Genomic DNA, 24,450 nt, shown 5'->3' with positions numbered 1-24,450 from the left:
GCTGCTTTTTGTTTTGTCAATGTCTTGTCTTCATTGTACTTGAATGCTTGTGTACTTGAAAGACCCATCTCCTTTTCCATCTGCCACCAATGATAATTTCAAGTTTTGACATTTTACAAGACGAGCTGTTTCTGGATACTCTTCATCTTGAAGACATCGTTCCAGTGGCATTACTTGTTGAGATTTTCTCAGATATAGGAGAATCAAAAGAATTGAGTCGATGGGAGTTGAAAGGTGCATCTTCCCATCTGATCTGATATTATAATCGATGAACCAAGATCTCTGATTCTCAGGTCCTCTGGACTGAACACATTGCAGCCTGATTGGAAGCTGGGTGTTTGAGCTTGACCATATCAGGATGTACACCTTCGGAGCTTTCCAAACTTTCCTCATGATGAAAACCCACGTATTGGGTTTCGCACTCGAGGCAAACTTGACGAACTTCTTGGGAGATCCTTTCACCCGCGGCATCTTGGATAATATTATAATACGATTCGCGCATCACCTGCAGTTTTATATTATAATATAACCTGCAAAAAAGTCGATGACGCGCGGCAACCCCTGTCGTGACCACAGGAGAGAGAGAGAGAGAGAGAGAGAGAGAGAGAGAGAGAGAGAGAGAAAGAGAGACAGCACTTATTCAAAGCCGCAAAAACAAGCAGCATATCTCCAAAGAGATGTCGAGTTTCGCAGGTCCACTAGCAGAGGCCAAGCTTCAAAATCTTGCGGTCGTTTCCTTCGTTTTTCCTGAAGCAAAAAAGAGTATGAGACGTATAGACGGCTCACAGTCTGCACAGCAGACGCTAGCTCGAAACTATCTTTTTCCCATGCATGGCCATTCAGACCTGCAAAGTATTCAAGATGAGACTCAGTACCTGATAAATGAGACTAATAATCGTCAATTTTATTAAAATTAATTGTGAGCTGCATTGTGAGCTAAAATAAGCTGCTAACAAATTTGAATTTTGGCGCGTTGTTGGCGTCGCCATTGCAGCAAACATCGTTTGTGCGCTCTCTGCTTATGTGTTCGGTACAGGTTAGGTACGGTCTGTCGGTCGCGAGCTAGAGAGTATTACTTTATACCCGTAGGTATAAAGTAATTGGCTATCCACCCCACTCCCAACAATACAAGTTTCCTTCCCCTACTATCGCCGTCTATCGACACGCTGTCGCGCTCATGCGGAAGCACCGATGCCGGCAAATCTGTCAAAAGACAAAAACGTCTCGACCGTCTAAGTGCATGCATGTACGCGAGAAGATACAAATCCACTCCTGGCTATCTACACGACTACGACCGGGAAGCGATCATGCAGCGGCATCCGATGATCCCGTTGCACCAGCGAATCCTAAATGGAAGGATCTACGTTGTGAGTCGAAGAACGGACGAAACCATGTAAGCAATTTATCTTTTTTATAATATTCATCCTCGCTTCTTTTCGACAACTCAATCGCGATAAAAAATTACGTGGTGCAACAGCGATTTTTTTAAACAAACACGTATCGTGTTAACAAAGCGATTTTTTTCGCGTTCAAATGTAATCAAAAAATGGCCGGCATTTGTTTCTTGTCATTCTTTTGTTTCAACGAATCGAAATTTAGTGTCGTATAATAACATCGTTTTTTCTCTGTTCACAATAAAATTTGCGTCGTGTTAACGTTTTTTTCGCGTTTGGACAGAAATAAAAAATGGCGGCGATAAACAACGCTATCTCTCAAACCGAATTTTCGACTATATATATATATATATATATATATATATATATATATATATATACACGATACTATATTTCGATTCGTTGTAACAAAAGAATGACAAGAAACAAAATGGTTGGACGACAAAAAACCGCGGAAAACATATATATATATCGTGCACCCTATGCGAATAGCGCGTTTGAACTCTGGCGGGATAATGTAGGTAGCATTGTACTGCGTGCAGCACAAGATGGCGCTACGTGTCCCAGGTTACAAGTAACCAACAAAACTCGTGGGCCCGAGGAAAAATTTCTTTTTCCTGCTTTCGGCTCGGCGTACAACACCGCTATTCTAAGTTTCTTGTATTATTTTCCTTTCCCTTAACCTCAGCGACATACGGTAATAACTGTTTACTATCCTTTATCTTTCTTTCTTTGTAAAAAAAAAACAACCAGAAACCATTATTAGATGTTTGTTTTCTCTCCCAAATTATCATAACCTTCAATCTTGTAATTGCCTGATTTGTAAAAAATTTAAATACCGCATTCAAAGATATTTCTTAGACATTTTTGAAAATTTAGCTTTTAGTTATAAGCGAGACCCAAAAGTTCAACAATTCTTTTTTGGAAAACTAAATGCAGAGCCATGCTTTGGTCTCCAAGTTTTACATTTCCGGAAAGAACTATGTGACTCATGCTTTCTCAGTTCGTTGACTTGCTAATTGTAAATCTTTTTGAGGGATTAACTTCTTAGCGAGATCTCTTCTTGATGGTGTCTTATAATTTCTCATTTTCAGGTCTTTCTTTTAAGTTACTTTCACACTAAGCAGTATTCGCTTTACCTTGACTTGCCACTGAATACTAACTATCAATTCATTTTATAAGTGAGTTTTTCTATCATTTTCATATTTTTACAGATATCTCAAATGCAGAAACATAGCATATTGCTTCGGAACTGCGAAAATGGGGGTCGACATGGCAGAGATAATCGAGGTAGCACCTCACAGCCGTGCCTGTAACGTTGATTAGCATGCAATGGACCTCGCAAGGGTCAGAGATGCTCTTAAAACAGAAATGCAAAGGCAGTATTACCGTCTGAGAGATTTATATACTGATACTTACAACAATGACACTATGTCATTGTTGTAAGTATCAGTTGAAGTAGTAATGAGTTTTACCACGTAGATTCATAATTTTCACTAAGTTTTGTTACTGTTTTGTTTCAGGTATCCTGAAGGTGCATTAATATTGCCCTTTGAGACGATAAGATCTTCTATAAAGGTGTGGAGACGGCGATTGTATCCCCCAATGCCCAATAATCTGCTAGATTTTGGAGTCCACCTGGAAAATCCAGCGAACCATCTCATGTTCCAATTTCACAGTGGAGAATTAACTTGTACAATCATCAGGGATGCAAACGGAGACGTACATGTATGCCTAGCAGATCTAGGTCTTCTACGGTTCATTCAGCAAGACATCACTATTTTTCAAATCGATTCAACCTTTGATACAACCCCTGAAATGGACGGGCAGCTTCAACTTTTGACATGGCTAGGCGTCTATCACAATCATGTAAGAAATATTTTTTTTCATAACAAATCATACAAGTTTTGTTGTAAAAAACATAATGAACTGAGATTGTTCATTGATTCTAAGTAATCATTTTTTTTTTATTATAATTTATTACTTAATAAAACCTTAATGTTTGCAGATACAGACACATACGCACACACGCGTATCTAAAAATGCTAATATTTTGTATTCGTTTTAAAATAGGTTATGCCGCTCATGTGGTTTTTAATGTCACGAAAGACGGAGGTGGCTTACCAGGCAGTGTGCGAGCACATAAGGAGAAATATGCCTCATTCCAATGTGCGACTGATCGGATCGGACTTTGAGATTGGACAAAGAAATGCTGCCAGAAGAGTATTCCCAGATGCGTTCATTGTAGGATGCCATTTCTATTACATTAGAGTAAGCCAAATTTCAGTTTATATGTAATCGATATTCCATGTTAGGCTTCGTAGAAACTGCTTTTTCCGTATACATCATTCTCTCTCTCTCTCTATCTCTCTCTCTCTCTCTCTCTCTCTCTCTCTCTCTCTCTCTCTTTCTCTCTCTCTCTCAATTCTGTCGTATGCTTTCTTCGCCTTTGCTTGCATCATTCTTATTGTCTTTGCTCTTTTGATCTTTTCATCTTCATTTCTCAATATACTGGTAGCTCTGATTTTACTTTATAAGTGAGTCCTCCTATCTATTCTTTTTTCTTCAAATTGGCCACTGCGAGTGTTGGTTTGGGTTTGAAGTCACAGCTCTTGCTTATTCGCTCTCTCTCTTTCTGAAATGGTTTTGTTAATTGACAACATAAGACTTCTTAAAGTTAAAATTATTTTAAACCATTAAGAAAATTGGAACATTAACCTTGTACTTTTACATTCCGTTTTATATTTTTCTGCTAAAACCTGTAAAGCAGTGCCTACTTCAAAACTCAATCTTTTCAATCGTTTTTAGCTTCCTATTGTAGGATTGCTTATGTATATCTAATCTATATATAATATAATAATTTTAATTTTATTTAGTTGCCACCCTGGTAAAATTTTTACCAGGGTACATGTAAATATAAATAATTCTAATTAAAACTAATTAATATTTCTTATCTTTTTCCGTTCCAAATTGACTACTGAGGACTTAATCATTTATAAAGGCGTCGTCGCAAGAGGGAAGTGGCCCCAACAAGTAGTCCAGTTAATCGTACTCACTAAATCAACTGCACTAAAATGCGTGTCAGTGTTTTGGCATGTGATGAATGGACTGTTGAGTAGATTTCTCTCGTTTGACGGATATATTTTTTCTGCTCGGATCGCCGAGGATTTCCCCGTGTCTAGGCGTATGGAAAAAAAATTAATTCTCCACGAATTGTAGATCAGAGATTTACTTCTGTGACGTGCGGTTGGATGCATTATTAACAGCGTGTGGCATGTGGTTCGAAGGATAGTCGATTTTTCAAAAAGTTTCGATAGCTACTCATTGTATTTTTAGATGTCTCTGTATTTTGGGATCAGGTTAACGGTTAGACGGGAAATATCAATAACGTCAGTACACGATGATATTGAAATGTATAATTAGATAGTACAAAGTATAAGATGCAAGATACACATATTAGTAGGTATTCACTGTACACATCAGTCACTCGGGAAGACTTCCCACTGACCTTTGGGCCTGCGGTGGGCCCTGTCTGCGGGGGTGCTTCCCTTTCTTTCCGCTCAGTGCGCATGCTCTTACGTAGGATACTTCCGAGGGGAAAGATGCTCACGCTTTCGCTCATCTCAGTCTTTCTCTTTCTCTCGCATTCTCTCACTCATTCTAGCGTCTGTTTACACAGATACACCCACACGCGCTACTCTCAGGCATACTCTTTCACTCCCACATTCGGCCCTTCCTGACATGTCGCGTGCCCTCGAGCGATGCCAGTTTTTTTTTAATTAGGTAAAAGCACCAGTACTAATTATTACTGTATAAGTTTTTCATTTTTCGCCAAACATCGAAAAGTGCACGGTACTTGATGTCACCAGTTCAAAATTCTTCAAATTCATTCTGTTGGAATTCTTCTAAGACATCAGGAGGAAGCATATTTTTTTCAAATGAATGTAAAAATCCTGTTAGATTATCAGTAGAGTTTTCATCTTGATTCTGTGTTTCAAGCGAATTAAAATCAGGCTATCCTCTCCTGCTGCCATAATAGCCTGGAGCTGTAGATCACGCTGGGCATACTGCAAGCTTGCAACTCCGATGTGGTGCAGCAGCGATGAGCTTTTCCGTTCTTATTCGCATCGAGGTCGATCTTATATTGCGCGCGGGCTTTCGCCTTATCACCGCGCTGCGCTGCGACAACCGAGAACCAGACGCTCTCATGTCCAGTACGAGTTTTTTCATTGTGCTGCTGCTCTATTTTTGTACTTTTGAACTGCCAAAAGCCGCGCTAATGATGTAGGTTAATTCTAAAGTTGAAAATGTTGTTCAGCGGCAACTATCACGTTAACGGTATCTAAAACTCTACCCAGCGCGCAAAACCAGCAAGAAAGTTCGTAAACACTGTCGGCATCTCCTCGAAAAAATATTTTTAATCATCATTCGCGCAGCTGCATTTCTCTCTCTCTCTCTCTCTCTCTCACTCTCTCTCTCTCTCTCTCTCTCTTTCACTCACTCTATTCTCATGCTACGTTTTCACACTCCCACAAGAATATATTCATTCTATCCGCTTTCTCTTGGGGATTGGAGTAATCCATGATAGCCGTATCTCGAAACGTAATTATTAATGATGGTATCCTCAGTTTGATTCTAATTTTTTTCCCAGGCAATTCTGGGTAAACTTGGCAGTCTAGGAATTTCTGATTTCGTAAAGAATCATGATGAAGCTAATTCTTTCATCAGAAAGATACTGGCCCTAGCGTTTCTTCCAGAAGATTTAATACTAAATGCGTTCGAAAATCTCGTCCATTCAATTTCAAGACCATCAAGAAGGAGACTTGATGCTTTTATTAATTATTACCGCACGTGCTGGCTGGGAATAATTGGACCAGTAGGCTTTTCGGTTTTCGGTATCGAAAATCGTACGAACAATTTCATCGAAGCTTATCATAGTCGGCTTTTACACCGATTAGGAAGACATCCATCACCATGGGATTTTCTTGGTAAGAAATTCATTGGTTTGTTTATTTGGAATTTTTATAAATGAAAAAATGATTATTCATATTTATATAATATATTGTTTTCTTTCAGATAAGTTGAAACGCGTGTGCCAAAGCTCTTGGAATGATCTGGAAACAATGACGCAAACAATTGTAAGACGTCAAGTCAGATATGTTACAGTCTACAGAAATCATCAGTTGCAGAGGGCCTGGCGCCTACTGTACTTGCAATATATTTCCACGGAGCGTTTCCTGACCATCTGTAGTAATTTGATAGGAGCAATTACCGTCCGTAAAATTGATCTGTTGACACCAGAGAGAATCCAAGCTATTTTAGCTCTGGAGGAAGAATTCGATCAAGCATTGGCAATTCGTAACAATGGTTGGTATTAAATATTTTTGTTTTTTGATATTTTTTCTTGTCAGTAATGATTAACCCATATGTTAATGTATTTTAGGTGTAGATCTCGAATTTGATTTTCAAACCATTGCAGGATACAGGAGAAACGAAAGATTAATGAGAAACAGACAATACCTTCAGGCGCCTTAAGTACAGGCTCCAGCTGAGGCTCCAGCTGAGGTTGCAGCTCCAGTTAACGGAGTTGAAGATGAGTTTTCTTTTTTTATTGTATCCAAAGAGTCGTACGTATATTAATTGATAAATATATAATACTGTAAATTTAAAATTTTCAGATGAACCAGCACCCCATAGGATTCTACAAGATGAGAGTAAGTGCCTCCTAATTTAAAATCGCTAAATTAGTTGTATTATATAATTTATTTTATTTTTTTCAGATCGATGACGACAGCGTAGGCGCCGAAGAAGACGCGTGGCTGTAAACGGTAGACCGCTTGCTCAAGAGCCACAAGAAGAAAACGTACGAAACGCGGTACACGATGCGTCTGTTGGTGCACAGGACGGCGTACAAAACGAGCCAAATGAAGATGCTGCTGAACAAAACTTCAACGCTAACCTGTTTGCGCCTGCTGGAGAACCCGTCGAGCCCCATGTTGAAGAAGTAGAAGAAGAAGAGGTAGATCTCTCACCGGAAGGTAATAAAAATTTCTTAAATTTTTATTACTCAGATAAGTTTTTGTGATATATTAGTTATATATTTAACAATTGTAAATGCACTTTCGCGGCTCACAATAGAAAAAGGGCGCGCGCGCGTGCAAAAGTTATAACGGTGGAGAGGGAAATAGAGAGAGAAAGAGAGAGGGAGGGAGGAAGAGTACCCAAGTTAGAGCTCTGTAAGTGTTTTTTTTTTACGAGTTGCGAACTTCTGCTGTTTCGTGTGCTGGTAATTGAAGCCGAGAGTCGTGTCACGGTGTACAGACTAGTTTTGCCTCTTAAGGATGTCAGTATTATTATACAAAAACATCGAACATTTTTTGTATATGCCATATAGCAGGTATAGCATGTCTTCGAAGGCTAAAATTCATATTTTTCATTTTTTCCAGCTACCGCAGGCTTCATTTGGATCTGGGCTTTGAAGAGCACTTTTATACATCTACCAATGCTTAAAGCAAGGATAGTTTCCAAATTAATGTGGGGATTTGAAAATAATTATTATTTAAAAAAGTTGTCTAGAAAAGAACATATTATTTGGCATTTTTTAAACATTTTTGTTACATTTATTTTAATATTACATTTATTTTTTTCAAATCCCCACATTCATCTGGAAACTATACATGTTTCCAGCATTTCTGGATGTCTACAAGTGTCCTTTGAAATCCAGAACCAAATAAACCTGCTATATGGCATACATAAATTGTTTCATATTTTTTACAACGTACCTGAGTATTTTAAAAAGTTTTAGCCTTTTCTTGTTTTTAAAATTTTAATAATAAATAATGTTATAAATATAAAATTATATTTTTTGCCTTTGCTATACTGCTACTTTGTCGTATACGGTATAGGTCTGTGGCTTTCTGTTGGGCACGATTTTGTCATGTTAGTCCTATGTGGCAAAGCAAGCGATGGTTTCGTACTACGGGAGTAGATGAGTATTTGTTCGTATTACAAGCACAACGCCCGATTGATTCTCGTACGCGTATTATTATACGATTTTTTCACTCAAAAACCTAACGAAATTCCTCAGAGCGACCGTATGCGCGCTCGAGTCGCATGTAACTGTAAATTTCGGCGCTCGAGAGACGTTACAACCAAAAGTTTAAAAAATAAACGTATACATCTTATACAAGCAAAGCTGCAGCTCTCCGTATAACTCACTCGCGCAAAATGCTTCCAATAACTTACCTCGCGCGCACACATACTAGCGCAGCTTTTTTCACCGGCGCTTTTTGCCGCATCTCCCGCGCCGCCGCGATTCTAAGAATTCCATCGCTAAACGCCCGATGATTGTGCGAAAACTCGCGAAGCGCATATAAATTTCATCCGCAAAAATCCGACTCTACGTGCGAGCCTTTTCTCCCTCGAGCGTAGTATACGTTGTGTAGATGTCGGTCAGGAACATATATATATAGATATATATATATATATATATATATATATATATATATATATATATATAAAGTAATGCCAACTTATATTGGCCGCGCGCGATAAATATCCCTCTCGCGCATCGACACGTGTTATAATACTTATATCCAAGAGATTATATTCCGAGACGATTTGCGCGAATTTATCGCTTATTTGGGATACTTTTCGGAAACGAGGCTTTTTTTCGCAAATGTTGAAAGCTCGCGTAGTTTTCAAGGCGAGAAGAACAATTAAGTCGGAGATCGATGGGACGATCACGGCGGAAGGCGGTGCGCATATTTTTCGTTAATTAAGCGCGGGAGCCTTGAAACATTGTCGTGAGAGAATGATCGCATTGTGAAAATAAATAATAACCATACGGGTGCAACGTTATAATATTCACGAGTGTAAAGTTACACGTTTCGGTCCCTCCACCCGATGCGAACAAGACTCGCGCGTAATTATTACCAAAAGCGTCCGCAGGATGATTTACGACCTTCGCCGAAATAAAGTAAGTCACGTAGCTTTTCCACACACGATCGTCGTTTGCAAATCCCTTTATTTACACGTACACACGCGTTACTCGCTCGGAATTGTCTGTATCGTCGGCGCGCTAATGAGAGCACACGAGGACGTAGTAATGTATTTATATATTTTTGTCATGCGCGGATACATCCCGAAAAAGAAGGATGTTGAGGCAGCAGCTTCGAAATTAAACGTCGGACATTATTTTTTCTTCTCGGCTCACGAGAGGGACTTAGTAATTGATACCATTTTTCAGGGCGACCGGCTCATCCCCGTTACGATACGAGGCTCTGGTACTATGGGACGATGCTGGTTGAAATTTGTATTGATCGGGTTATTAAGTATTCAGAAGAGAGAGAGAGAGAGAGAGAGAGAGAGAGAGAGAGAGAGAGAGAGAGAGAGAGAGAGAGATGTATGAACAATTGGACGGTTTTAATTGCTGGTGATTTTTAAGGGGATAAGTGAAGCTTGTGATGGATCTATTAATTCAATCGCTGTCGCGATTTTTTATGCAGATCAGGACGCGTGGAAATGATGGATACGGCGCGTTGTTATTAATTGATTTCGACGATCGGTATTATTTATCGTGGTAAGTTAAACGAGCCATATGTACGCGCTCAAATGAAGCAATTAAAATGGCAGCGAGTTAATTAAGTTATAAAAATATTTCGGTTTTTGCGCCAACTTTTTTTTCCTACACGCATACATACACTCGTAACGTCTGTGGGGAGATAGGCGAGTTTTGCGTCGGAAAAATTTAAGCGAAGAATACATTTAAAGCAGATGCCTACAATGTAATCTGATCTTGCAGATTTCCTCCTTCGGATATAATGAGGTGTATTTGCAACGACGACGATGAGAATTAGAAAAAGTGCGCTCTCGAAGCTCTTTTCAATAACTAATTTAACAACGTCTCTCTCGCGTTCGTAATTTACATTTATAAAATGTTTAATTACAGCGCCTTAATCAAATTTATAAAGACTTTCGCTTACGCGAGCTCTCGTGTACAGACTTGTAACTTTGAGGAGTGTAGAGGGTATATGATATGTAAGCAAAGTTTGAAGTTTCAATGTTTGCACAAAAATTTATTGATCGTAACGATCAAGTAAAATTTATACACAGTTTTTTTTTATTTTCGAGAAAAATTATAATGTTAGGTACCCGATAGTAACTAGAAATAGACTGACACGCAATCGCGTACATGACAGTTGAGTATTTTTCACGTTGTTGAATGAATCGTTGAGGACATATATAAAGCAGGAGAAAATCATTGACAATAACAACGTATACGCAGACGGTGGCTGTTTGAAGAAATAATTTATTGATCGACATCAGGATCAAGCGAAAATTTTCCTAAAGAAGGCATGTATAGTATATATAGCTTAAGGTGACTTTGATTATGTAAAAGTTTATTGAAAATTCATAGAAATTTTCGAAAAACTATAATTTCACGGAACAACAGTGACAAATTATTTCTGAAAGTGACACGTTGTTCGAAGTCGAGCTGACCAGACAGTCATTCAGGAACGTAGGCATCTTATCGGCGCCAGCGTCCAGAACGTCTTCGTCATCCAGGACAATGCATGGATGAAATGAGTTGAAACAAATTTAACGTACTTTTGAAACCATTAGTTTCCGCATTAATGGAGGAAATTTAATTTAAATGACTAGAGCATTTTTTTAAAATCAAACATGTCAAAATTATTGAAAAATAGCTAAAACTTGGATATGCTTGATTTTTAAAAAATGCTCTAGTCATTGGAATTAAATTTCCTCCATTCATGTAGAAAGTAATGGTTTCAAAAGTATGCTAAAAAATTGTCAGCCCATTTCATCCACGCAGTCTCTTATACAATGACGTGTACAGTGCATAAGGATTTTTATCAGTGTTTGATTTTTCATCGAGGTACAGTGGGTCCCAAAAAGGCCTAAAAAATCTTAAGATGTAGGTAAAGTTATGTTATTTAAGTGTACAAAATTTCAATTCAATCGAAGTTATGCATGTAAATTTAAAAATGATTCTTTTTCTCAGGTTTTAAAAGTGTTGTGTCCCCTTAATGTGCTGACGCTTAGGCTGCTGTTGCAATAGTCCTTTTTTGTAATATAATGAAGGTTCCAGAACGGAGATTTCTTTCTCCCTTTTAGTCTCGAGGGAGTGCTTGCGATTTTAAGTGCTTTTTAATCTTGCTGATTCTCTGTGTGTACATATACGTATACATTCTTCAATAATATATAAAAAAGAGAGCTTACTTGCGCGGCACGCGCGCCGCATATAATAGCGCGCGATTAATCGAAGCATGAGAGAGAGAGATTAGATTAGATTAGATTAATTGCTCTTTATTTTTGTACATTTTGTTGTACATATAACAAATATAGTGTATTATGATAAAGGAATAAATAAAATTTGTGTAAGGGTATATAGTATAAGGTGTGTGTGATGTTGAAAGATGACATGAGATGAAAGAGAATGTATGTATGTTTGTGCGATGTTTATGTGTTTTCCAAATTAAATAAATAATTTTTAGCTGCTTGTTTGAAGTGTGATATGGATAGTGTGTCGCGAAGTTGAGATGGAAGGCTGTTCCAGAGGTAGGAGGCGCTGATGAAAAATGAATTCCTCAGCGTCTCCGTCTTGAAGGACGGGATGTCCAGTGGAATCACCTCGCCCCTGACAGGCCTGAGTGCGACGTGGAAGTCAAAATAGGCTAGTAGATAAGCTGGTATTGAGGTGTTGAAAATTTTTCTAAGAAAACAGGCCATGAAGTACTTCCTACGTCCGGCGGTGGTGAGCCATTGCAGCTCACGCCTGTAAGGGGAGATGTGCTCGTCCCTCTTTACACCATAGATGTATCGGATTCCCGTATTGACAAGCCTCTGCAGTTTTAAGTCAAGCTCTTGAGTCAGATCGCAGTAAACAAGTGAGCAGTAGTCGATGAGGGGAAATAGGAGTGCTTGCACCAAATGTTGGCGCAACCTGAGGCTAGTGCTCTTCCGAAAGAAATATAGCCGATACATTAAAGAGTGAGCACGTTTACAAGTTTGTGTAACGTGCTCTTTCCACGTAAGTTTTGAGTCAAGCACCAGCCCCAGGTTGCGCACAGATGATTCAAAGTTGACCTGGGCCCCCCCTATATTTATATAGGTGTTAGCAGTAGAAGGTAGAGCATTGATATAGTAGGGTGAGCCCAGGACGATCGCCTTAGTCTTACTAACATTCAGCTTAAGTCTGTTTAGTGCTGCCCAGCCCATTATCCTCTCGGCGTTAGCACTCATCTTGTCAGAACAGGAATCGAGCTCCTCAAGGGGGCATTGACAGTAGATTTGCAGATCATCCGCGTAGACTAGATGGGATACATCTGAGTCAAGGCAGAGGCCAATGTCATTGATGTATAACGCGAACAATAAGGGTCCCAAGACTGACCCCTGTGGGACACCGGTGTTTAGTGGTAGGAATGTAGAGAGTTCGTTGTTGTCACCAATGACGGCCTGTTCTCTACCAGAAAGGTAAGATGCAAGCCAGCGGATAACCTGCTTGGAGAAGCCGAAGGAGGGTAGCTTTCTGAGTAGCCTGACGTGACACACTGTATCAAACGCCTTGCTAAAATCAAAAAGAAGCAGAAGGGTGACCTTCTTCCTGTCCATTCCAAGCCTGACATCATCAGTCAGCTTAATCAAGCCGGACTGCGTGCTGTGGCCAGTGCGAAAACCAGTTTGGAAACTATCAAGATAGAGTCTAGTTTCAAGGTATTCAGAGATTTGATTGTGCACCAGCCTCTCCAGCGCCTTGGATAGAAAGCAAAGTAGGTAAATCGGTCGGTAGTCAGTTACAGCTGTAGGAGAGTTGATCTTGTTTAATGCTCTTACGAGCGATGATTTCCAGGCAGAGGGAAAGCATGCCTCACTCAAAGACAGGTTGAAAATTTGACAGATTAAAGGAGTGAGTATTGGTAGTGCTTTAGAGATTACAACCTGTGGGATGCCATCGCTTCCCCTGGCCTGGGTATTGAAATGTGAAACTGCAGCTAACACGTCCGATTCTGTGATGGCCCTGAAGATAAAGTGTTAGGGAGGTCTAGACTCTCGAGGGTTCGCAGATACTCCTCGACAGATGGAGCTTGAGGGTCATTTGAGATGGAACTGAAGTGTTCGTTGAGAGCATCTGAGAGAGAGAGAGAGAGAGAGAGAGAGAGAGAGCTTTTCACACGATGTGTTAGTATGGAAACTTCACACTGGGCAACTCTCTCAGTTTCCCTGTTTATAATTATTTATGAATACCCCCAAAAAGTATTTTTATAACACGTGCATAAAAAAGACCATTTTCGGCGCCTATAAACTGGGCCGAAAATGGGGTTTTCCGAGCGTCACACAAAAAGTAGAGCGAGAGTCCCTCATCACAATACATGTATCAATTAATCCATTTTCACCCCCTATATAGGTAGAACGAGCCTACAATAATCAGAGAATCGGAAATCGAGCGGACCGAAAATGGTCGTTTTCGCCTCTAACCTACGGTGCCCTCGACTACCACTCGTGCTCAAACATCATCCTCGCTTGGAAAAGTCCATTTTCGCCCCTTGTTGTACAATGTACTATTAATAACCCCAGAAGTCCAACTTATTTAAAATAGTGTTTCACTAATTTACAGGAGGGCCCTTATACGTAGTAACAATCTTCCTCTCAAAGAGCAATTTTTATGTTTTGTAAGCACTGTGGCGTCATCTGTATAAAAAAGAGAAAAGTTACCTTGTAAAGTGCCGCCATCTAACAAATTTAACGTTATTAAATTAAACTACATTTTAATTTTCGTATAATTATTATTTCATCAAAAATCGCGTATGACCTAAAATTTCTAATATCCTACTTTTCGATATAATTTTTAGAAAAAGGTAACAACCAAAATAAACATTCTAAATTTTTTATATTTTTACAGAATATTTTAAATTCTGATATCTTTAAAATAAATAATAATTTTCAGATTTATTTTTTTCTAATTACTTGCATTATTTGTCGAATATTTTGACATTGGTATTTTCACTTATGTCATAATTTTATTATGCAATACTTTACTTATTTATTTGCATCATTCTTTAAAATGCATTATAATGCTTATAGTCATTCGAATAAAAATGTGTTAATTGCATTCAAGTTTTGATATATTTTTTTTTTCGATTGATATGATAATTTTCTGAAAATTTATCCATCTGAAAATTTACCGTTCTGCTTTTTACCCCCACTCAATTTCATAACTGCGTGAATTGGTACCGAGGCTTTAAAAACCCCGGAGCCGATCCACGCATTGCCTTTTTGTGCAGTGACTTACTGGCGGCTACAACTGATTCTAAGGTGAAGTGGCTGTGTCAGCTAGTGTTAGTGCTTGGAGCGTGCTAAATCCGTCCAATACCTTGGGAGCGTGCTAAATCCGTCCCTTGGCATAGCATACACCGGATAGCCCTTTGAATACAGATCAGTGCCACGGAGAGAAGTATAAGCTAATGACCGTCGAGTGGAATCTTCGGCGTTAGCAAGAGCAGAGACCATCCTTATTTTAAATTGCCACGTGAACACGTGTAGATCGTACAGTCAGCATCAGCCACAAAGGGTGATTAGAACCATCTGAAGTGCGCAGGATTATAATAATAGTAAGTTGTTAGGGTAAATCATAGATACTTTACAATTAATAAATAAATAAGACTAAACTTACTAAATACTACTGTAAAATGACAACATCCAGTATCAGTATCTCCTCAAAACAAGTACTAAGGTGCAGACAGGTACTGCAATCACTGGCAGAATACAACGCGGTGAGACTGGTGTGGGTACCAGGACACTCCGGCAAGGTGGGTAACGAAAAGGCGGACAGGCTAGCAAGTAGGGGCGCGGACGGCATTCGAGCAAAAAAGTGCGCAGTCGCTGTCACCACCTATGAGGTGAATAGAGCAATTAAAGACTGGCTCAACTCGCAACCGAGCAACAAATGGACCAATGCCAATGGGCTAAGACAGGCTAGGGCTTTGATAGGCAGCAGTACACCTGAGGAGTGGCTGCGGGCCATTAGGGGCCTAAGCAAGAATAGGTTGAGCCTGGCCGTTGGCTGGCTGATGGGACATTGGTGGGTAGGATACCACCTGTATAACCTGGGACTAAGGGACTCCGGGAGCTGCAGGTGGTGCGAACACGAAACGGAGACCACCTCCTACCTGCTGTGTGAATGCCCAGCTTTCGCAGGGACAAGACAGAGGTGTGGGGGGGGGGGGGGGGGCTCCTATTTTGAGGTTAGAGGAGCTAAGGTTAGAAAGCTTGGCATCAATTTGCCGAGTTGCCGAAGTTATAAACAAGGGTTTATACAGTAATTACTTATGTTACAGGAGGCACAGCACAATCGGCTTCGCCTGAGTGCTCGACGGGTACGTCCCCTGCAGGGGCCGCTGCAGTTCACCTTCACCCAACAGACTTAGACCATGTATTATAGTATACGCTGTACTAATTCATCTGCGGGATTTTTGAATTTCGTAAAAACCGAAATTTTTCAATTGAGTCCAGCTCATTATTTACTCTACTGAAGGGTCGCATAAGAATTTTTTTCAGTTAGTTTTATCTAAAAACTTGATGTTTGTACAATGGGGCAATTAATTTTTGAAAGACGGAAAAGATATCTGCTCCGACAAAAATTAATAAATTATCCCCAACCTCCCTTATTCAATTGATTTAACCATACAATGCGTCCCCGAATTTAATCTAGCTTTGGTCTTTACAATAAAACTTTTAGTTAAATCTCGATATTCTCTGTATTTTTGTATATGAATATTCCAAACTGATACCATATGATATGTTATATTTTCATATTGTCCAGCACTCTATCTTGTTCCATGATTTATCAGTTGGTCAATGTACCATACTTATTACCTAAACGAGCCTTAGATCCCTTTTTGAACAATCAATGTGTGAATTGTTTGGTGAACCATGTGAATTTAAAGATTTGTTACCATCATACGAAGATATAATAAGAATATTTCTTTTATATAGAGATAATATTAAAACAGGCGAATAATAAATTTGAGCCTGCTTTCGTATACGTCGCAAAGAAAGTTGTTCATGACTTGTGTAATCTTTATCATGAACTTAGCATTCCAACAGTAAGTCACAAACGTATCATGGATATGTTAAAAACATATCATTGAAAGTACGTTTCGATCAAATCAGAAATGAGAAAATTTGACAAATTTGAAAATGTTAGAAATAAAGTCTTCTTATTCAAGGAACATGCTAGGTCTACGCTTTTCGATATTTTTGCTTGTAAGTGTAACATAGTTATTACTGATAATTGTTCATGTCCCCAGATAAATAAAGTGCCTCTTGAAATGCAGTCTTTTTTGTCTGATCAAAGAACAACAAGACTTATGAATATTAGCACTATGAATGCTAATCGCAAAATTCTTACATTTAGAGGTCAAGATAAGCAGAAAATTATTAATAACAAAAGGTAAAAAGGTAGACCTTGTTCTGAAATACGTACTATTTGGTCAAGAGAAAAAGAAACTAATAGGCATCGCAATATCAATCATGATATCAATGATAACGATAATATTATACATTATAACAATGAATGTGTTCAAAGGCCGAATGTACTTTCATAGAATCGTCAAATTTTTTTAAATCGAGTTAAACTGACAAGAACTATATTAATAAGTGAAAGATACTATCTTTCAGAAAGAGCGACTGCAGCTTACACAGAAAAAAAAACTCAGCCATTTTAACTGAACTTACACCAGTAATCCGTCATTGTACGAAGACTCGCCAAAATTACCGTAGAGTTCAGTAGATTTAAAGAATCAGTTCGGTCGGTTTTGCTGGTGTCCCCGGTAAGCGACCAATTTTACGAGTCGCGACTCGCCAAAACTACCAGTGGCAGACCGTTGTTCTTACTGAACAGTCGTTAAGCTGTCAGAACGGTTAAAACTACCGGACTTTACAGCAGAAACGACTGTGTTTTTTTCAGTGTAAGCTTCTTCTGTTCTTGCGGACTATCAGCTTTCAAAAGAAAACGGTCGATAAAAGTAAAGTAGCTAGAAAGAGAAAAAGAGTTCGATATGATCTTTCAAGGACATCAGATATTACAGATAAATCATTTGTAACTGGAATTTATTTTGATGGTCGTCGGGATAGAACGCTCTGTCAAGAAATGAAAGACAATAAATTGTAGTACTGTAACAAAAGATCATTATTCTTTATTAATCGAACCTGGTTCACAGTTTCTAGGACATATGACCCCTCCTGCGAGAAATGCATTACTATTAGAGAAATATTACATAATTATTTGTTAAACAAACTACCTGGGGAACTATAAAAACTCTGTGCAGTCGGTTGTGACGGTACCCCTGTTAATACTTCAGCTAATGATGGGATAATACTCCTCTTAGAACAAAAAATAAAGCGCACACTACAATGGATTATATGTTTGCTTCATTTTAATGAACTGCCATTTAGACATTTTTTTGAAGACATTGATGGTCGCGTAAGTGGCCCAACAATGTATACTGGACCTATCGAAAGGAAACTAAATGAATGTAAAAGTCTTCTTATTATATCATTTGCAAAAACCGTGGTTAAAGATAATTTACCTATTATTGATTGTAAAATTTTAAGTCAATACCAGCAGTATCTTTATCTTTGTTACTACGCCATAAAATTAGGAAAATGCTCACAAGACCTTGCAAATCGTGATCCAGCCGTTCATGATTTGTCTCCGTGTCTGACTACGGCAAACAGAATTCTCAGATTGTATATGGCAACAGCTTCACCAACACTGTCATTGCATGAAATAGTGAAATATTTGATGAAAGTTTATACGCCATTTTGGTTCATGGTGACAGCTAAACTACCGATAAGAGATGGAGCATGGCATTTCTATAAATTTAATCAGCTTACAAGATATTTATCAAAAAATCATCTTAAAATTATTGATCCAGTTGTTCAGAGAAATGCATACTTTGCCCATGTTGAGAATATACTCATAAGTATGTTATCTGATGATAGAAGTGCCGTAAGACAGAAAGTAATACAGGAAATATTACATGCGCGATTAGTAAATTTCAGCAGTACTGTGCGTCCATTTATTTCGTCGAAGTATTTCGTCACATAACATAAACAATTTCAACAAATCATTTTAATGGGACTTTTTTTACTTTCCTAGTCACACTTAAGCAGTTAAATGAATCGTAAAATCAGTGACTAAAGCATCTTCCAAAGTATGTTGTAAAAAAATAAAGATGGCTTTATTAAATGTACGTTATATTCAAGAAAAATGATGCCAGAGAATAACAAAAAAAACCGCTGCGAATTCATTGGCACGTAGCTTCCTCCAAATAAATTTATAGGTCCAATAAATGAAATATTGTTTTAATGTACAGTATATCTGCCAGCTAATGTATACGGCGGTTTTTAATACATAATTTAATGTATAAGTTTTGGATTGGTCATTGTCCAAAAGTTTGCAGACCCCTCTGTTTTTTTATTACAGAATATGAACACTGTCGTTAATTTTTTTTCACAGGAATTCACGCATCTTTACATGTGTTCCTAACCAACCTAACCATCATAAAACAACAGGCTATTCATTAAATAGGTTGCTCTCGCCATTTTCGAGAAAACGATTTTTACTTTTTAGCGTTTTACTTGAAAACTGCTTGACGAAATCATTTAAAATTTTAGCAGCAGATAGATTTTTTTATGGTGAATTACCAAATAAAATTTTAAAGCATTTGACCACATTGTTTTAGAGATATAAGGAATCAAAAAATGTTCAAAAAAAAAAAAAAATTAAAACCTTGAAATATCTACTATTTCCCAAAATCTTAAGTGCAACAAGGCCTTTTTACGTCCGTAATCGAGGCACAAAAAAAATTCATTTTTTCAGTTTTTGATTTATTACTGAAAAAATAAGTTGTCAAATCACTTAAAATTTGAATAGGATATAGTTTGACACGTGACCGATCGACATAATTTTTCTCGCGAAGTTATGATGTTTAGTTTCAGAGATATGAATTTTTTTTTAAATCACCTTTTTCATATTATCTGCCGAACAAAGCGGTCGATCCCGAGCACTAAACGAGGAAAAGTAGGTAATTTTATTCTCTTTTAAATGCATTATAGCTGAATTGTTTGTAACAATGAGATGATTGAAAAAAACGCAAAATAGCGATTTTCAAAAATCAACAAATGGCAATAAAAAGAAAATATTTGAGAAGATGAAAAATAACTGTTTTTCCCGAAATCAGAATCCAAAAACATATATGGGACGTTTCACGTCAACCGGAACATCAGTGCACCCAAAATGTGGGTTAACCTAACGAGACGTTTGAGGTCTCAAAATGATCGTCTGGTCAAGGGCTTTTGAAATAGTTCTGGCCTTTTCAAAAATCCAATGTGGCGTATAAAATATGGAGCCTGAAACCCACGTTTTCATAGCACATTCAACAAAAACAATAGTAAAAATGTTCTAATTTGTGAAATATCCCACCAAAAAGCATGTACAACTCATGATAGGACATATTATTGACAATGCTGACGGAATTCCAAAATCAAAAATGGCGAAATCAAAATGGTGGACATTATACCTCCAGCAAACCCATTTTACCGCAACAAATGATTTTTGATCAGTTTAAAGTATCGATATGGGGGTTTTCAGGGTCACTGAATCTTATTTTAACCTCGACATTTCAGAATTCGAAATGGTGGATCCAAAATGGCGGACATTATACCATCACCAAACCAATTTTACCGCAACAAATGATTTTAAATAAGTTTAAAGTATCGGTATGGGAGTTTAAGGGGCCGCTGAATCTGATTTTAACCTCGAAATTTCAAAATTCAATATGGCCAATATAAACTGGCGGATATTTGTCATAACCCACCCGCAGGCTCTCTCGCGAAAAGCCCCTGCTAACGCGCAACCCACCGAACACGCCACGCACGCTGCAGCGCTTATCACCGCGGCGCTAGTACCGCGGCGCGCCGCTAGGCGGCTGCGCATTACCCACAAGTGAAGTAGCGTCGCGGAGGGCACATAAGGAGGCCGGGTTCAGCGCTGTACCTCGCCCCTCTTCCAACAGCCTAATGCTGCAAGTACACGGCTCGTGTCCAATGACAACTTGTGCAAAGACTTCAGCAAATAAAACTGTTTTGTGGCAAAGGAATTTATCGCTTTCAAGTGATTTATTTCATCCCTCTTTTTTACCTACACCCCCAACCCCTTCCCACGTTTAGCAACCCATAGAAATGAATATTTTCTTCAAGGAATGCTTTCTTCATCGGCGACTTTTTCTCCAACAGTCTTTTTCAAGATAGTTGGTGAGCAAGTCCATCAGCGGCTTTATTCATAGGCGACTTTTTCTCCAACAGTCCTTTTTAGGATAGTTAATAGGTACATTAATAGATACATTGGCGACTTCTTCTTCAAAATCCTTTTTAAGGCAGTTGTTGAGTAAGTCTTACTTTATCGGAAACTCCTTGTTCAACTGTACTAGCCGTAATTTTGTTATTTCTAACATTTTTTTTATTTTGGTTGAGCTTTCTCATATCCTACAACAATGTCTTCTCCTGCGAAAAAATATCGTATCGATAGATGCGTTAATCCATTTGATATTAATACAGGACACAGCAAATCTCTTAGGAAGATCTCCAAAGAATTTCAAGATGTCTATCCTGATTATCCAACATCTTCACTAATTTGTGATACATGTAGAAAATCCTTTTACAAACTACATGATTTGTTATCTTCAAACGTCAGTATGAGTGTTGATTTTGAATCAGAGACTGACTCACCTTCGGTTTCAAACACGGATGCACCTATGCAAGATGATCTTACAGATATTTTAACTGGACTTAAAAACAAATTCCAATCCCTGCCGGAGAACGATCCATTACGTGTCAGTATTCTTACTATTTTGCCCGAACCCTGGGCAATACGTAAAATTATGAACCAATTTGGCGTGTCTCACAGAATGGCTCGTAAAGCAAATCAGTTAAGAGAATCAGATGGAGTTTTGTCTTCTCCTGTTGCATAACGTGGAAAAACATTACCTGCAGAAACTACTCAGAAAGTTGAAGATTTTTACGAAAATGATCTTAACAGCAGAATTATGCCAAATAAAAAAGATACCGTCAGTATTTATTTATATGGTGAAAAAATAAAAGTGCAGAAAAGATTATTACTTACTGATATTAAGAACCTTCATAATCATTTTAAAGAACAGTTTCCTGAACATCCGATTGGACTTACCAAGTTTGCGGAACTGAGACCAAACTGTTGTCTTTGCAGGATCCTCTGGTACACACAATGTATGTGTATGTACGATACACCAAAATTTCAAGCCGATGATTGATGCAGTAAATATAGAAAAAATCTCAAACAATATTCTGAAGAATTATAAAGATTGTTTGAATTTCGTTCTATGTGAGGATCCCAAACCAAGTTGTTATATGAATGAATGCAAATTTTGTCCGGACATTCAAAAGTTTTCTAATTACGTTGAGAACATTATGGATGAGCACAATATTGATCAAGGCATCTTCGACACGTGGCAATTAACCGATAGATACACTTTGATAAAACAATGCCTAACATCGCAAGAATTTATTGAAACTTTATGTTCTAGCCTATAAAAGTTGATACCTCATCACTTCATCGCTAAGGAACAATCAAAGCTTATTTCTGGGAAGAAAAATAATCTTCCAGATGAAGAGGTTCTTGCTCAATTGGATTTTGCCAAATCGGAGATCAAAAGCAGGGGTACTCGCTTGAAAAATCACTTTGACCTTGACATAACCTTGATAACCAAATTCAAGGTCAAGGTTATTGCAACCATAAAGTGAAACTCTCCACCCTTGGCAACTTTTTTTAAAAACATTTTAAAAATAATAAATGAACGACTACTGTGAATCATCATTTTCAAGCAATTCGACCATCGTATTGAATAACAAAGTAAGTACAATTTTACACACACTCTCATTAGTAACGCGAAACTCTTATATTCGCTTTATGTGCAATTTACTATCAGCGTCACTTTTTTTGCAACAAGAATAAGAACAGTAGGTTTACTAAAATACATTGGCTTATTTAAAAGTTGTACAAAATAATTTGGTAAAAATTGCTTTGAACTAACGCAAAACACTTTGTAAAATAAATATCAGTATACTAGATATGTACAACATTTACAAGCATTTTACAAATTTAGGAATTTTAAAAGAAATGTTGTTCGTCACTTTTTCCATGGAAGCTATATATACAGGGTGACCCAATTTAAACGGGCACCGCTCATAACTCGTCAGGGACAGCCACAATCGAAAAAATGGTAGAGACTAAAGTTGTAGGATATCGAGGGGACAACCCGATGGTGACCTTGGATTTGACCTTGAACGCGTTTTTCAAGGTCATTTGAAGGTCAACTTTGGATTTTTAAATAGGAACCCCATTCTTTTATTGCGGGAATGGAAAAAGCGGTAAATTTTACGTTCAGAATGGTATGTTCGGTTGCGGCACTAAAGGTCATCTCAATGTCTTGCAGCCAGAATGAAACCCCGCCTACGTAATTCCTCTAGCAACGCCAAATTAAAAAAAAGTGGTAGAGACCAAAGTTGTTGTATAAGGGGGGGGGGGGGAGAATTGTGACCTCGAATTTGAGCCAGTCCTACAAGGTCATTTCAAGGTCAAATTATTTTTTTTCAAACAGCACCCACTTTTTCGACTCCGGATCCTGAAAGCGTGTAAAATGTTGCACTTTAAACGAAGTAGTAAATTTAAAATAGAAGAAAAGATTTTCATCATTTAGCGTACCATCTTTGAGGTCCTCGCCTCTCTCGCTGTTCAATTCTCTGGATCGTACTTCGAGATGGATGATGATTTCTGTTTGGGAAACGCCTCCGATATAATTGTGCTGCTGCATTATAATTTCTTCGACACTCTCCCAAAATCAATAAAATATCAACAATTTCGCTTCGACTATAGTCCGGCATATTTACTTAGATTATAAATATTACAAAAATAAAAAAAATGACTCAAATCACATATTTTCAATTATTAAATTAGTATTTGAAGTCGATAAATATCTAAATAAATTTAAAAATTCTACTGCATTACTAGAACTTAGACTGTTTTCTGCAAAAAATAATAAATAAAAAACTACTTAAACAATTATTTAATTGCAAATAGTAATTATTAATTTTTTATTATAAAATAATTTATTGATTAGGAAGCTTTTATGAAATGATAATAAATAAATATTTTGTAATTCCAAAAGTGTTAAAAGTAAATTTTAATAGATAACTTATAAAATAGTTAAAATTGTATTTTAGTAAAAGATTTATTTTAACTTATTAAATTTTATGAAGTGAAATCAAACTTATACATACATTTAAAATATGGGTAATTAATCGGAATATTTAGCTCTTAAACAATATTTTCTAGAATAATCGCTATGACTTGAAATTATATCAAACATTTTTTAATTTTAAGTAAATTGATTCTTCAAGAAATACCTTCATTACGTATTGCAGAACATTTTTTATACAAGACATTAATACAAAAATTTTAATAGAAAATGTATATTCGTATTATTTTTAATATTAAATGAAATGATGTAAAAAGTACAATCTTCATTTGTTAACAATAATAAATATTCTGTTACGTTAGATAAAAATTTTTTTACATTAACATAACTTTAGATGCAATATTTTATATTAATATGTATGTTATTAATTAATTATTATCGTGTTAAATACAATATTTTACAGCTTACATATTGTACAAGTTTAAATAATGAACATACATTTTTTAGTGTTGTTGGTTACTTATCTAATAGAAAAGTGCAAAAAATGTAAGTACCTACCAATTTCTGCTGCAAAAATATTTCTAATAGAATTAAATTATTTATACAGTGGAATTATCACTAAATAATTATATTAACTGTTGCCAGTAATTGTATGTATAATCTGTGTGACGACATGGTATGTATTACAAACTTTATAATTCTGCTTATACATATGTATTTTCAACATGCGTGTTTACATG

General features: G+C 37.3%; 2 protein-coding genes and 1 long non-coding RNA gene across 4 annotated transcripts in view; 1 reads left to right on the top strand and 2 right to left on the bottom strand.

Moving 5' to 3' along the window:
* LOC107980542 overlaps positions 1-24,450 on the bottom strand; it is a 530,828-nt gene that overhangs the window by 88,589 nt on the left and 417,789 nt on the right. The gene's annotated exons all lie outside the window — the stretch shown is intronic.
* LOC116416976 (ribonuclease H2 subunit B-like) lies at positions 31-471 on the bottom strand. The gene has a single exon (XM_031927928.1). It carries the CDS (start codon positions 469-471, stop codon positions 31-33), a length of 441 nt encoding a protein of 146 aa, XP_031783788.1.
* Positions 6,863-24,450, top strand: part of LOC116416315 — a 34,191-nt gene continuing 16,603 nt past the window's right edge. The window contains exons 1-2 of the long non-coding RNA XR_004226773.1: positions 6,863-7,108; positions 7,175-7,432. This is a non-coding gene — a long non-coding RNA (uncharacterized LOC116416315). The remainder of the gene's footprint in view (positions 7,109-7,174; positions 7,433-24,450) is intronic.

This window comes from Nasonia vitripennis (genome assembly GCF_009193385.2).
Source record: "Nasonia vitripennis strain AsymCx chromosome 1 unlocalized genomic scaffold, Nvit_psr_1.1 chr1_random0002, whole genome shotgun sequence".
NCBI lineage: Eukaryota > Metazoa > Arthropoda > Insecta > Hymenoptera > Pteromalidae > Nasonia > Nasonia vitripennis.
The sequence above is the reverse complement of the archived record's forward strand: the minus strand, read 5'-3'. Positions and strand labels throughout refer to the sequence as shown.